The sequence below is a fragment of the Nipponia nippon genome, unplaced genomic scaffold (assembly GCF_047370975.1).
Source record: "Nipponia nippon isolate SJK-2023a ecotype South Korea unplaced genomic scaffold, ASM4737097v1 scaffold_22, whole genome shotgun sequence".
NCBI lineage: Eukaryota > Metazoa > Chordata > Aves > Pelecaniformes > Threskiornithidae > Nipponia > Nipponia nippon.
Window position 1 is genome coordinate 6,918,579 of NW_028262339.1, and position 13,641 is coordinate 6,932,219.

At 46.7% G+C, this 13,641-nt stretch overlaps 1 protein-coding gene across 9 annotated transcripts in view; it reads left to right on the forward strand.

Moving 5' to 3' along the window:
• LOC104008541 (protein FAM219A) overlaps window positions 1-13,641 on the forward strand; it is a 130,307-nt gene that overhangs the window by 59,610 nt on the left and 57,056 nt on the right. For 2 of the 9 annotated variants that reach the window (XM_087760304.1, XM_087760309.1), the window contains exon 1: window positions 6,094-6,244. The exons of the other annotated variants lie outside the window; for them this stretch is intronic. In XM_087760304.1, coding sequence (XP_087616430.1) covers window positions 6,236-6,244 — 9 coding nt within the window. In that variant the 5' untranslated portion in view covers window positions 6,094-6,235. Of the gene's footprint in view, window positions 1-6,093; window positions 6,245-13,641 lie in introns of those variants that run through there. 9 annotated transcript variants of the gene reach the window in all.

Genomic DNA, 13,641 nt, shown 5'->3' on the forward strand with positions numbered 1-13,641 from the left:
TCTCCCTCTTTCCAGGTCATTATTGCTAATGAATTTGCGTGCGATGATGGTGCGCTCCGTACAAACTTCCGCCACATGGGTCGTGTGCACTGGACTTCATCTGGATCTTTGGGTAACTGCTCATTGTCCAGGTCATTATGAATCACCTCCAGCACAGCTAATTTCCTCAGGTATTGGATACCTCTCTCCATGGTGGTCCACTTCCCTGGGTGACATATAACATCTTCCTTGAAGGGACACTTTTCCTTCACGCCTGACAGGAGTCGCTTCCAAAGGCTGAGGGCTTGTGCCCCTTTTCCAATCGCTTTGTCAATGCCCCCTTCCCTAGAAAGTGATCCCAGCTGCTTGGCTTCCCTACCCTCTAATTCCAGGCTACTGGCCCCATTTTCCCAGCATCGGAGCAGCCAGGTGATGATGTGCTCTCCTGGAGGACAACTGAAATCTTTTCGCATATCTCGCAGCTCACTCAGGGACAGTGATCGGGTGGTTACCATCTCATTTATGGGTTCCGCCTTTTCCTCCTCCTGCTCTCTTGATGGCCCTGGTTCATCATCAGCCCTTACTAAATGAGCTGATTTTCTTGTGTATTTTTTCTTCTGTACAGGGGCAACTGATACTGGCACAGGTTGTTTGTCTGGATCAGCCGCAGTGCCTGTTGTGGGGGTTGGCGCAGCCGCAGTGCTTGTTGCAGGGGCTGGCACAGCCGCGGGGGCTGGCACAGGGGCTGGCACAGCCGCAGCATCTGTCATTTTGTCATCAGATCCAGAGACCTTCTCTTCCCCTTGAGGGTTCTGAATAGCGTTGAATAGGGCTTGGTAGGCATGGGCCAGGCCCCAGCACGTTGCAGTGATTTGTGTCTCTCTGGAGTTGCCAGGGTGACAACATACTTTTTCCAAATACTTTACAAGTTTTTCAGGATTCTGCACTTGTTCAGGGGTGAAGTTCCAAAACATTGGAGGTGCCCACTGTCCTAGGTACTTGCCCATGCTCTCCCACACACCCTGCCACTCATAACTATCCAGCCTTGGAGCAGATCTCTGGATGATATTCTTAAACTGCTTATTAACCTTAGATAAAACTGAAACAATATTCCCAAGAACTACCAATAGATATATCTTAACTACCCAAGGATGCTCAAGATACTGAAAAGTTGTTGTAATGAAGGAGGAAACATCATAGAAGAAAACAACTAAGGTGCCATTCTGTATTTCCTCCATAAAAAGCCTCTCAGAGGAAGAGGTATAATTGCTAATTGTCTCCATGAGGTGGTACCCAAAGTACAGTAATGGCTTCAGTACAGAACCCAAATACCAGATAGCGCTCAAGGTCAGTGTTTTAATAAAAAATCTCCCAGGCAAAACATCACCAGTCACTGCAGAGCACAGCAAACTGCAAAACCCAACACCAATCTTTAACACGTACTGCAAAAACAAGAGCATGGTGCAGATCAGGTAGACTAATACCTGGAACAGATGAACCAATATTATGACCAGCAACTGTTAACAGATACAAATTCCTTAATACACTCTGGTTAATCTGTTATTATCTCAAACCCTTGATGCCCCACGTTGGGCACCAAAAAGGACTGTAGTGGTTTAACCCCAGCCAGCAACTATGCACCACACAGCCACTCGCTCACTCCCCCACCCCAGTGGGGTGGGGGAGAGAATTGGAAGGGTGAAAGTCAGAAAACTCGTGGGTTGAGATAAGAACAGTTTAATAATTGAAGTAAAATGAAATAGAATAGTAGTAATAGTAATAATAATAATAATATAATAATAATATACAGAGCAAGTGATACACTGTACAATTGGCTCACCACCCACCGACCAATGCCCAGCCCGTTCCCAAGCAGCGATCGCTGCCCCCCGGCCAACTCCCCCCAGTTTATATACTGAGCATGATGTCATACGGTATGGAATAGCCCTTTGGCCAGTCTGGGTCAGCTGTCCTGGCTATGCCCCCTCCCAGCTTCTTGTGCACCTGGCAGAGCATGGGAAGCTAAAAAGTCCTTGACTAGTGCAAGCACTACTTAGCAACAACTAAACCATCAGTGTGTTATCAACATTATTCTCATACTAAATCCAAAACACAGCCCCATACCAGCTACTAGGAAGAAAAATCAACGCTATCCCAGCTGAAACCAGGACAATAGGCAACTTACAAACCAAATTGAAATCCTTGCACATGACCCCGTTCTTACGTTTTGTTGACTCTTTTCTAGTCTCCGCTTTTCCATATACAGTGCGCACAGCAGAAGAAACAGACACAAACATGGACCTAGCCTCCAAATTTACAACTGAGAAGGTACCTTAGGAGAAAAGTTGTGCATTTTTTTATTTGCTTTTTAAGATCATGTGTTGCTCTTCCCCTTTTTATTGTGAGCTCCTTATGTAAATGAGACTCATAGGGAGAAGAAATTGTCAGATGTGACAGACTGGTAGATAGGCGACTCTTTACATTGATCAGGGATGTGTAACATAATTGAAACATTGGGGAGCTCTGTCTGAATTACAGTAGTTTGGATGATAATGAGAAAGGAGTAAGTTCCTAAGAACATTAACTGAGCAAAGAGCATGAAGCAGTTCACAAGGCATTTCTGGAAAATCATTTTGCTGGAAAAGGAAGATGATAGGATGAAGAAACAAGCCTATATACTGAGCCCAACCTTTAAAATGTCTGAGGAACAGTCTGGCCTGTGAGACTTGTGATTTGTTTATGTAATTTTCTGCTGAATATCAAATGCTCGCAGGAAGGGACCACTTTTCAGGACTGTAATATAATCCTAGAACTGCAGCTCCTGGCCACTTTTTTTCCCCTGCAGTGTAGTTTGAAGTGTAATATTGGTACTTATTGCTTTCTGGTGCATGCTATCAAATGTATTCAGTAGAAATGCATTTATGAAAATGCTCTTATCACAGGAGACAGAACCCTGGAGGAGGACCCAGCTCTCCTGCTCTTGTGTTGAGCAGCTTCACCTCTCTGGATCTCAGTTTTCCCAAATATAAAATATTTGTGCAAAACCACTTTGAAAGTTGAAAAGGAGGATAGAAAAGCTGAGACACGGGGAAAAGAACTTAGTGTCACTGCAGGGAACATGAATGAAGTCATCTGTGCAGTGTGGTGACAGAGACAAAAAGGCAAACAAAAGTTCAGTGAGATTAAAATGCAGACAAAAAACTGTGAAGCCATTCTAGATCAGTAGTACATTGCTTGGGACATGGTGTGTGTTTCTGATCACTCATCCTAAAAAGGATATTATGGAATCAGGAAGAGTTTGGGGGGTCTGTAACAAGAAATAAAGAGACAGTGAAAATACTGAGACTTTTTTTTTCTTGAAGAAGCAAATAGTAGGAGGCATGCTAGGAGGAGGAAAATAAGCAAGGAGCTAGAAAAAGGAGAGAAGGGGTTAGTAGATACCCAAACTCCTACTTCAAAACACAAGATTTTAAGAACTTAGTGAGACTGCAAGACACTGATCCCAAAGCTGAGTCAGTGGGGTGAAGGGGAGAGGCTGGGGTACGAATCCATTCCTATAGCTTATGGACCCACTGGCACAAGACACCAGTTAATGGATAAGGAGGATGCCCAGATCTGCACCAGAGTAAAAATAAACAGTCTGAGAAGGAATAGACATTCATGTTTCAGCATCTCTGGCAGCCCTCTAATTACTGGAGCTTAAAAGGGAACTTTCCCAAGCGCCAGGTCATCCCAAAAGAGATTTCTTACCTCGTTTGGGGTGAATGAGTGCAGGGCTTTGGTAAGATCGAGGTAAAGATCAGGGCTGCTGCTCTGATGTGTTGTAATAGTTCCTTTGTTCTTACTTCACCTGCTCCTGCTCTCCCAGCTCTCAGTGGAGAACAGCTATACAGGCAGTGGGGTGATGCTGGCAAGGAACCTGACAAGGTTGCAAGACATGCCAGTGCACCAGTAAACACCAGTGCACCAGGAGGGGAGGATAGGCCTACCGCTACAGAAAGACATGGCAGAGCCACGCACAAGATGAAAAAAGGCATAAAACCAAAATTCCTGCAGACGACTAAGTCATTTTTTTGGGCTGCTCCATGGCGTTTGGCATGACATATAGTGTCTGAGCACTTCACAAAGTCCTTGTTCATCTCTGCAGTGCTCCAGCTAGGCGAGGGGATGGATTAGACAGCCTCACCAGATCCCCCCCAGCCCTTTCAAAATCCCTTCTCTCTCCCTCATGATCTTGTGACTCAACAGATAAGGGCTCGAGACAGAGACTGATTAAAGCCAGAATGTCATTTGGGGTTTTCAGCACAATGTACCTATCGCCTGATGATTTTAATTTTTTTTCCTCTCCTGATTCATAGCTTTTCACCTACTCAAAGCACAGCTCCCGCTCACTTTGGTAGCATTTGTAAGCACTCAGCATATCACACTCCAGGGCTGTGATCCAGGAGCCCAGCAAAGGAGGGAGACCTTATTAGTGACCCTTTGTGGGAAATCTGGTTTTAGAGACTTGGCACGTTTCATGTAAGAGTGTAAAGGTCTCAGTTCTCTAGGACAGCCCCACGTTGTATAACCACAAGATCATCTTTCCTCCTGTGCGCTATGCTCCCTTGTTCCCTACATGACTTGCAACTTCTACAAGAAATTACATGCTTGGGCTTCTGTTCCTTCATTGCATAACCCTGATTCATCTCCAGCATAGGTCCATGCTGGCCCCTGAATTACCAAGCAAAAGGGTTTATGTGAGTATGTCATTAAAGACTGTTTTTTAGCACATAGGTTGCAGGGGCTCAAATTAGGCTGCAGTAGCTGTATTTGAGAGCTTGGCAAACCAGCCCTGCTGTTTTTTTCTAATGTCAGTTCCCTGCAGTTTTAACAGAGGGAAATGGACTATAAAGAAACCCCAGCGTGGCCTGGCACAGCAGCACCAGCATGGTTCAGGGCCTTCTGAGCGCACAGCTCCATGCCACCAGCCTTAGCTACGTTCAGGCCACAGAGAGAGTTAGGTTCCTAAATCCCGTTGATTTCTCTTCATTGCAAGAAGGCTTCTGGAGCTTCACTCAAAGGTAGTCTGGGACCAGCTGGGGGAGTAACAGCAATGGTTGGTTGTTGTCTTTTGTGTGTGCAAGCCCTGGAAGAGTACGGAGATGCATCATATCACAGATGTCTGACAGCTGTGTCTTCTAGTGCTTTTAACCCTGACTGCCTTTCACTGTCCCTGTCCTGTCTCTTCTTTGTCTTCTTGGATCTGTTCTTCTAGGAACATCCTTCAGCCATTCCTATTTCCCCTCCTGGCTACCCATCCAGTCTGTTTCCCCCATCCCCTTCTCCAGCCAGCTCTAGTCCTCCTGGCAGACCCTGCCTTTCCTCCCTGCTCATCCCCTGCCAGTCTCCTGCCCTCATCAGCCTCAGCCTTGGACTGCAGTTGCTGAGAGGGATATCACTTAGAGGGGAGGGCTCAGGGTGACAAAATGTGTTCCCAGCACCCCACCCCAACAAAAAAAATGTATTTTTATATATATTAAATTATATATTTTTTTAAAATCAGGCTGAGAGAAATGTCCAGAGTGCAAAATTTCATCCCAAAGAGTAGATATTTGGCAATTGAAAAAAACTGTCACAATGCAAAGATTTGGGCAGTCACACCCAGCGAGCAAAGCAGGCAAAACTCTTCATGGCTCGCAGCAGTTTGCCTTCCAGCAAGGAGTTCAGGAGCCCCAGCACAGGGCTTTGAGGCTGGTCCATGTCTCCACAGCAGAAGGAGCAGCAGCCCAGAGGGAGCTGAATAAAGAGCAAGGGCCAGCAAACATGTGCCTGAGCCTGTCCCAAGGAGCACCGATGCTGCAGTCACCCTTTCATCTCCCTTCCCAGCTCAACCAGGGATCTGGTTTGGCTTTTTGTGCATGCAATGAGCTCCCTCGACCTCCTATTCCCACCTCATGCAGTGCTTCCTCCTGTGCTCTGCAATCTGCTGTGGCTCATTGAAGGGGGCCAGGGACAGATGGCTTGATTTCAGCTGATAAAGGAACTTCTTTCAAAGGAGAAGTGAGGCAGAAGCCGTCTGGTCTGGCCTGATATCTCTTTCTGGCACTGTCAACAGGAGGCTGAGGAGACAAGCTGGAGCCGGATGGAGACCAGCTCCATTTCAGGGAACACAGAGGGGAAACAAATTCTCCTTTAAAAACTCTCTCCTCGTGCAGTTAAATGGTGTCTGCTTGCCTTTACTTCAAACAGCTTCTGCCAAGCCCAGTTTGCCTCAATGTTTAAGGTATGCTCTGGTCTTTGCTCAGTCCGCTGTACTATGTGAAAGATAACAGCACTAAATATCTTCAGACGCTCTTGAGGGACAGCCGGGAATGTGGCTTGCATTTTATATGCTGCTGACTTTAAGCTTAATGTGGTAAAACACTAACCATGCTTATCACTTCCCATCCACAGCATCTGGCAGTGCTGCTGAGCCGAGCCCAGCAGGCAGTGTGGGGCTGGCAGGCTTTCCAGGCCCTTCGCAGTGCATAAACTGCAGCATTGCAATAACTGAGGGAATTGGGAGTGAGCTTAGCAAATAGGGGAGAAGACAAGAGCTGCTATTTCCGGGAATAAAAATAGTTTTTTCTTTAGGGACTTCAATTTTGCACTTGTTTTTCAGGATCAGGAGGGGAAGAAGTGTCCCTGCCCTTTGGAGACAGAATAATTTCTAAACCACATTTATAAAAATCGGTGATTTCCCTTTGTCAGCTCCTGTGCCTTTGTCTTAGCTTCCCTGATTAGTCACATAATGAGGATATTTCCAGTACAAACATGTCAGGGGAGAAGAGAAGGGGAGCCAAACAGTGCTTTATCAGAGGAGAATCTGTATCCCCCGGATGCTAATTAGTCACGGAGACATAGGCGTGGGGGGTGGGGCAAGCTCTTATTTTAGAAGCCAAAATGATTTGTGCCCTCACAATTTCTCACTCAGGGCTGGAAAGCTGTGCCAAGGTAGAGAGCGACTTGAGATCTCCCTCGGCTTTCTCATCCCCACCCCTCAGACGTGTTTGCTGTGCTGCTGCTCCTGCTGCTGTTTGCAGGGTTATTTCTGTCACAAGCTTGGCTAAACAGAAACTCTCTCCATATAAATATGGAAACCTGATGATTGAGCTCTCCATCTCTTGGGACAAGTTCAAAACATTGCGCTAAAGAGAAAAGGGCTGCTGAGCACTTGGTTTGGCGGCTTTGTTTTCTCTACTAGTGGAGAAAAATCAGTGAGGTTTTAACGCTGGGATCCACCTTTGCAGGACGGGCAAGTGACCTCTCAGGCCATGCTTGGGGCAACATGCTGATGACTTTGAACTGGTGTCCAAACCTGAGCATGGCGAGGTGAGGACAAGAGCAGTCCCGCTTGCCTGGTGCTGCCCTCTCAAAGCCGTTAGTGTTGCCCACCAAAATCCTGGCTGAACCCATAGGCCTGGATTGTGGGGTCAGGAGGCAGTGCTGGGTGGGTAGAAAAGCATGGGCTGTGGCAGAGTCCCCTGCTCCGTCCAGGCTAAGCTGGTGTCCACCGCTGAGATCCCCACCTGTCTGCAGTGTGACATATATGCTTGGTGTGTGAGCCTTGGGCAGCTGCTCATCTTTTGGGTTGTGTTGGAAGAGTCTATGTTTTTAGATTTGTTAGAGAGCTTTGAATGCCACTGAGCATCCATTATTATTCCTGAGAAATCTCTTGAAACCTCTGTCCTGGAGTGGTGGGCCCCCACAGTGCTCCTTCAGGGGTTGTTTGGATCCTGCTTTACAGCCTGTCTCCTTTCCTTGGTTTTCTCTGCAATCTCCTTCCTGGGGCCAGAGGTGGCTTTGATCTTGGACAAATGCACAGGTATTTGCTCTTCCCTTAACATCCTGACTGTTTGCATTTGCATTTGCAGCACTCCCAGATCTTCAAATTCCTTAGAAAGCATGGTGCTGAGTCCTTGAGATTTCCATGCTGTTGACTTTTTAACTCTCCTGAGGCAGTTTTGGCTGAGTAGCTGAAGGGAGACGCAGTGATTCCCTGCTGAAAGATCCCTCCGAGCCCTTGCTTGTGAGTGCAGGCTGAGTAAACTTGGAGGCGTACAAACTCAGCTTGTCTAGACAGCAAACAGCCTGCCCAGGGTGCCTTGGGTTGAAGGGTAATAGGTCTGGCAAACAAAAAGTAGGTGTGCGATGGAGGGGGCATCCTGTGGTTTAGACATGAATCCAGAAGCTAAAAAAAAGTTCTGCAGTCTTCACACATCTCATTTTCATTCCAGAAATGTCTGACATCAAGCTGACACTTGACAGGCGGCATTGTCAGTTGTGTGGGTCTTGCCGTTGACTTGAGACCTCAGTCAGAGAGCCTTCAGAGCCAGACACCCCTGCCCTCAGAGAGAGGGGAGATTTACTAGGTGCAGGAGAAAGGCAAGATGAAGAATGATCAATGGAGGAGTGAACAGGAAGAGCAATCAGACAGCTCAGAAAAGGATCTGAGGGATTGGATTAAAGGTGCCAGGGGTATTCCAGGAGCAAAAAGCAAGACCTCATTCATCTTATGTGTATAGGAGTTGAACATGTAAAAATCAGCAGCCTTTTTTAAAAAAAGAGTCCTAACTGCTAACTGGAAAAGAACGAGTGGCCCCAGAGGTATGCTAGTAATAGCTGTGACATTGAACCACTGATTGGAGCCCTTGGTCTGTTGAAAGGTATGGATGTGGAGCTGTCCTGGCTTTTCCTGCTATTGTTCTTACAGCCAGAGGCTCTGAAAGCTTAGCAATGTTGGATTTGCCATGCTGGATCCAGTCCATGGCCTATGAAAGCGATTATCCAATCTCCAGGATGTTGGAGGGAACTTGCATCACTGGAACAGGACTCTCCTACTGTCATTTGTATTGTGCCGGGACATTTTTGTCAGAATATATAATCTCTGCAGTACCTGCCAGAACCAGCCAACATTTTTAGTGTTTCCTTCAGGCAAGCTTTGATCTCATCTTTCATGTACAGCTGGAATAGCCTAGCTGTGTGCGGAGAGGATCCATAAACCATTCTGTATATGCCCATGACCATGGCATTTCAGCAGTGATGGCACCACTTGTATTGCACTTTCCCAGCCAGTTTCTCCAGGTGTTGGGGTTGTCCATGGGAAGGAAGCACAGTTCCTCTCTGCCATGCGGGAGAGTCTCTGCTTGTCTTCATTTCAGGTGGAAAACTCAACTCTGTCTTTGAAAATAGACTTTTCATCTTTGTGATGTTCCTTTAAAGCTCTGAAAGAGTAAAGATGGGACACACCTTTGAAAGAAGTTCTAAACGCTAACCCACAAGCATGAATTCAGACACTACAAGATCCTGCTGTGGTCCCTTATGAGTAGCACTAGGGCTGTGCAGAGCACTGCAATTTTCTATAGGATGCAGCTACAGCATGTAGCCAAGAGCCCGGGCTCCTGTTCCTGCCTCCATCCTCCAAACACACTGTGACCTTGGCTCTGACACGTCTCAATTTTTAATCATTTTGAGGATATCCTCCCTCATGAGTTGAGGTTTAAAGAGCAGTTGTAAAGTTGTTTGGAGAGTTTTGAGATCCTGGTTTGGCCAGATGCTGGTTGCTAAACTGACTCTTACAACAGCTACCAAGGAATTTGTGATGCTTTATTGCCTTAAATACTCATATGTCTCATGTTGCACCTCAGAGCTGTGTGTACAAAAGGAAAGGTGTAATGCTCTCATGTATATATCCTTTACAGGGAAGGAAATGTTTTGGTATTGGAGCATCCTGAAAACATACCTCAGTTAATAGCTGGTTTTAAATAGTTATTGCATGGCAGCCGCTTGGCAAGTGCTGCAAGCAGTGGGGAGTGCAGTGTGGCATTTCTCTAATTTGCAATGTTAACGATCCAATTTAGGTCATGTAAAGTTAGCACAAGATACCAAACCTATAACTGTATGTGATAATAGTGATAGCTGGTGCTTATGTATGTGAGAAGAGCCTGAAGGGAAATAGGATGTTAAATATACTCTATGATGATTGAAAGAAAAGGACCAGGGATTGCTTGTGCTGCTGGTTTCTCAGAGGGAAATCTTAACAGAAATCATGTAATTACTCCCATTTTTCTTCCTTGTCCCTCAGTTGCTTTCCCAAAGTATTTGGTCTACTTACTGAGTTGGTGCTTCCTCTGTTACCATAGACTCCCAGGATTAGTCATACATCATCATCTAAAAAAAGGAACTTTCTTCCCTGTGCTGCAAATGTCATTTTTTATTAGGAAAACAGATCTCTGAAATGTCTTGTTCCCTTTCCACAGCTTACACCTTTCTGTTTGCTGCATTTTGTTCAGCATGAATGTGGCAGTCAGACAGACCCTTCGTGGCCAGGGCTCCAAGGGGGCGTTTCAGCACAAGCGCTGTGGCACGTGAAGGCAGACTGGCACTTCTCTTCTGCCCCCATTTGAAACAAAACAAAGATCCAAATTCCTCATTATCTGCCAGTGAGTTGAGCTACACCGACTGCAGGTGTACACAGTAGAAAGTCATCTCAGTGCAGTTCTGGTTCAGTTTAATTAATAAGACCTGAGGTTTTAATCATGCACCAATATTAACATTAACATAGTATTTTTTCCCTAGGAATGAAGACATAAGGAGGCCTCAGGAACAAAAAAAACCCTTAAATGTATTAAATTCCCAGAGCCATTTAGAGCCCCTGCAGCCACATCTCAGCACTTGCCTTTTGATTGGGAATGTTGTGTTCCCCTCCCAGTGAGCAGACAGAAATCACAGACTACTTACTGTCCATTTCTGCTCTTTCACATGGGTACAAATGATGTTGCAACAGAAAGTCTGAGGTCAATCAAAAGAGACTTCAGGGCCCTGGGAAGAATGCTAAAAAATTCGGGAGCACAGGTAGTGTTTTCCTCAATCCTCCCAGTAATGGGGGGAGACTTTGGAACAAACGGGCAAGCCCAAGACATAAATACCTGGCTCCAGGACTGGTGCCTCCACCAGAACTTTGGTTTCTATAACTATGGCAGAGCCTTCAAGAGACAAGGTATGCTGGGGCCTGACGGGATCCACCTGCCCCAATGGGGAAAACAGGTCTTTGGGCATAAGCTGGCAGGACTGATTGAGAGAGCTTTAAACTAGAATCAATGGGGGAAGGGGATACCAACAGGAGAGCTGAAGGTAAGCCAAAGGTTGGCATAGCATTGCCTGGGGGTGGCAATGCTAATGGGAACATTTATGCTGCTCCAGGGAGCACTGAGGGTTTAGGAATACATTGGAAATGCTTGTACACCAACACACGCAGTATGAGAAACAAACAGGATGAACTGGAAGCATCCGTCAGCTCCCAGAGCTATGATGTCTTTGGTATTAGTGAGACTTGGTGGAATGAGTCCCACAACTGGAGTGCTGGGATGGAGGGCTACAGGCTGTTCAGGAGGGATAGGCAGGGCAGGAGAGGTGGAGGTGTCGCACTATACATAAGGGAGAGGTGTGACTGTACAGCCCTTACGGTTAGGGATGATGTGGGTGAGAGCCTCTGGGCGAGGATTAGGGGGATGGAAAACAAAGCAGATGTCGTAGTGGGTGCCTGCTACCGATCACCCAGCCAGGATGATAGCACTGATGAGTTATTCTATAGGCAATTAGGAGAAATCTCTGGATCGGTAGCCCTGGTCCTTATGGGAGATTTCAACTTCCCAGGCATCAACTGGGAATACCATACTGCTGTGACAAGCAAGTCTGGGAAATTCCTGAAGCTTGTGGAAGATATAACTTCTTGTCACAAGTACTCAGTGAGCCAACTAGAAAAGACTTGTTGTTTGTGAATAGAGAAGGTCTCATGGGAGATGTAATGGTAAGTGGCTGTCTTGGCCACAGTGAAATGGTTGAGTTTAAAATTTTCGGTGTAATGAGGAAAAAGGTCAGCAGAGTTCCTGCCCTGGTTTTCAAGAGAGCAAAGTTTAAGCTACTCAGGGAGCTAGTTAGCAGTGTCCCCTGGGAATCTGCCTTTGAGGGCTTAGGGGTTCATGAGTGCTGGTCAGTCTTTAAGAACCACCTTTTAAAAGCACAGGAGCAGGCAAGCCCATTGTGCCACAAGTCAAGCGAGTGGGGCAGAAGACCAGCTTGGCTGAACAGGGAACCCCTCTTGGAACTCAGGAGGAAAAAGAAATGGTATGATCTCTGGAAGCGAGGTCAGGCTTTGAAGGAAGATTACAGGGCCCTGGTTCGCATATGCAGGGAGAAGACACGAAAGGCCAAAGCTCAACTAGAGTTGAAACTGGCCAGCGTTGTGTCAGACAACAAGAAAGGCTTTTTTAAGTATGTTAATAGCAAGAGGAGGTCTAAGGAAAACATTGGACCGATACTTGTTGAAGATGGTCACCTGACAAATAGGGATGAAGAAAAAGCGGAGGCATTCAATGCTTTTTTTTGCCTCATTCTTTAATGATACTGATCAACCTTGGGCTGCCCGGTCCCCTGAGTTGGAGGACAGCGAGTGTGGGAACAGTGCCTTTCCATTTGTGGACACCGAAATTGTAAGGGACCAGCTGTATCAGCTGAATGTTCACAAGTCCATGGGGCCTGATGGGATTCATCCCAGAGTACTGAAGGAGCTAGCGGATGCTATGGCAGGACCCCTCTCAATCATCTACCAAAGGTCTTGGGAGTCTGGGGAGGTCCCCGCTGACTGGAAGCTAGCCAATGTTATTCCAATTTACAAGAAGGGAGTGAGAGAAGACCCAGGAAACTACAGACCTGTTAGTCTAACCTCAGTTCCTGGAAAAATTATGGAGAAGATCATGCTGGGTGCTATTGAAAGGCATTTAAAGGACAATGCAATCATCAGGCACAGTCAACATGGGTTCACAACAGGGAAAGTCCTGTCTAACTAATCTGATATCCTTCTACAATAAGGTCACCCGCCTGGTGGATGAAGGGAAGGTGGTGGATGTAGTGTTTCTGGATTTTAGTAAGGCTTTTGATACTGTCCCTCAGAGCATCCTTCTGGACAAGTTGTCCAACTGTGAGATGAGCAGGTTCACGGTGCGCTGGGTGAAGAACTGGCTGAAGGGCAGGGCTCAAAAGGGTTGTGGTGAATGGGGCTACATCTGGCTGGCGACCGGTCACCAGCGGCATTCCTCAGGGCTCAATCCTAGGGCAAGTTCTGTTTGATATATTTATCGACGATCTGGATGCAGGAGTTGAATGCACCATTAGCAAGTAGTGCTGAGGATACTAAACTGGGAGGTGCTGCTGACTCTCTCAAGGGACAAGAGGCCTTGTAGAGGGATATAGACAGATTGGAGCATTGGGCAATCATCAGTGGCATGAAATTTAACAAGACCAAATGCCAGATTCTGCACCTGGGATGCAGCAACGCCGGGCACAAGCATAAACTGAGAGAGGAGTGACTGGAGAGCAGCCCTGCAGAAAGGGATCTGGGGATGCTGCTTGATGGCAGGCTCAATAGGAGTCAACAGTGTGCCCTGGCAGCCAAGAGGGCAAACCGCATCCTGGGGTGCATCAAACGTGGTATATCCAGCCGGTCAAAAGAGGTGATTATCCCTCTGTATTCAGCGTTGGTGCAGCCTCACCTTGAGTATTGTGTGCGGTTCTGGGCCCCGCAATTTAAGAAGGATGTGAAGGTCCTTGAATGCGTCCAGAGGAGGGCAACAAAGCTGGTGA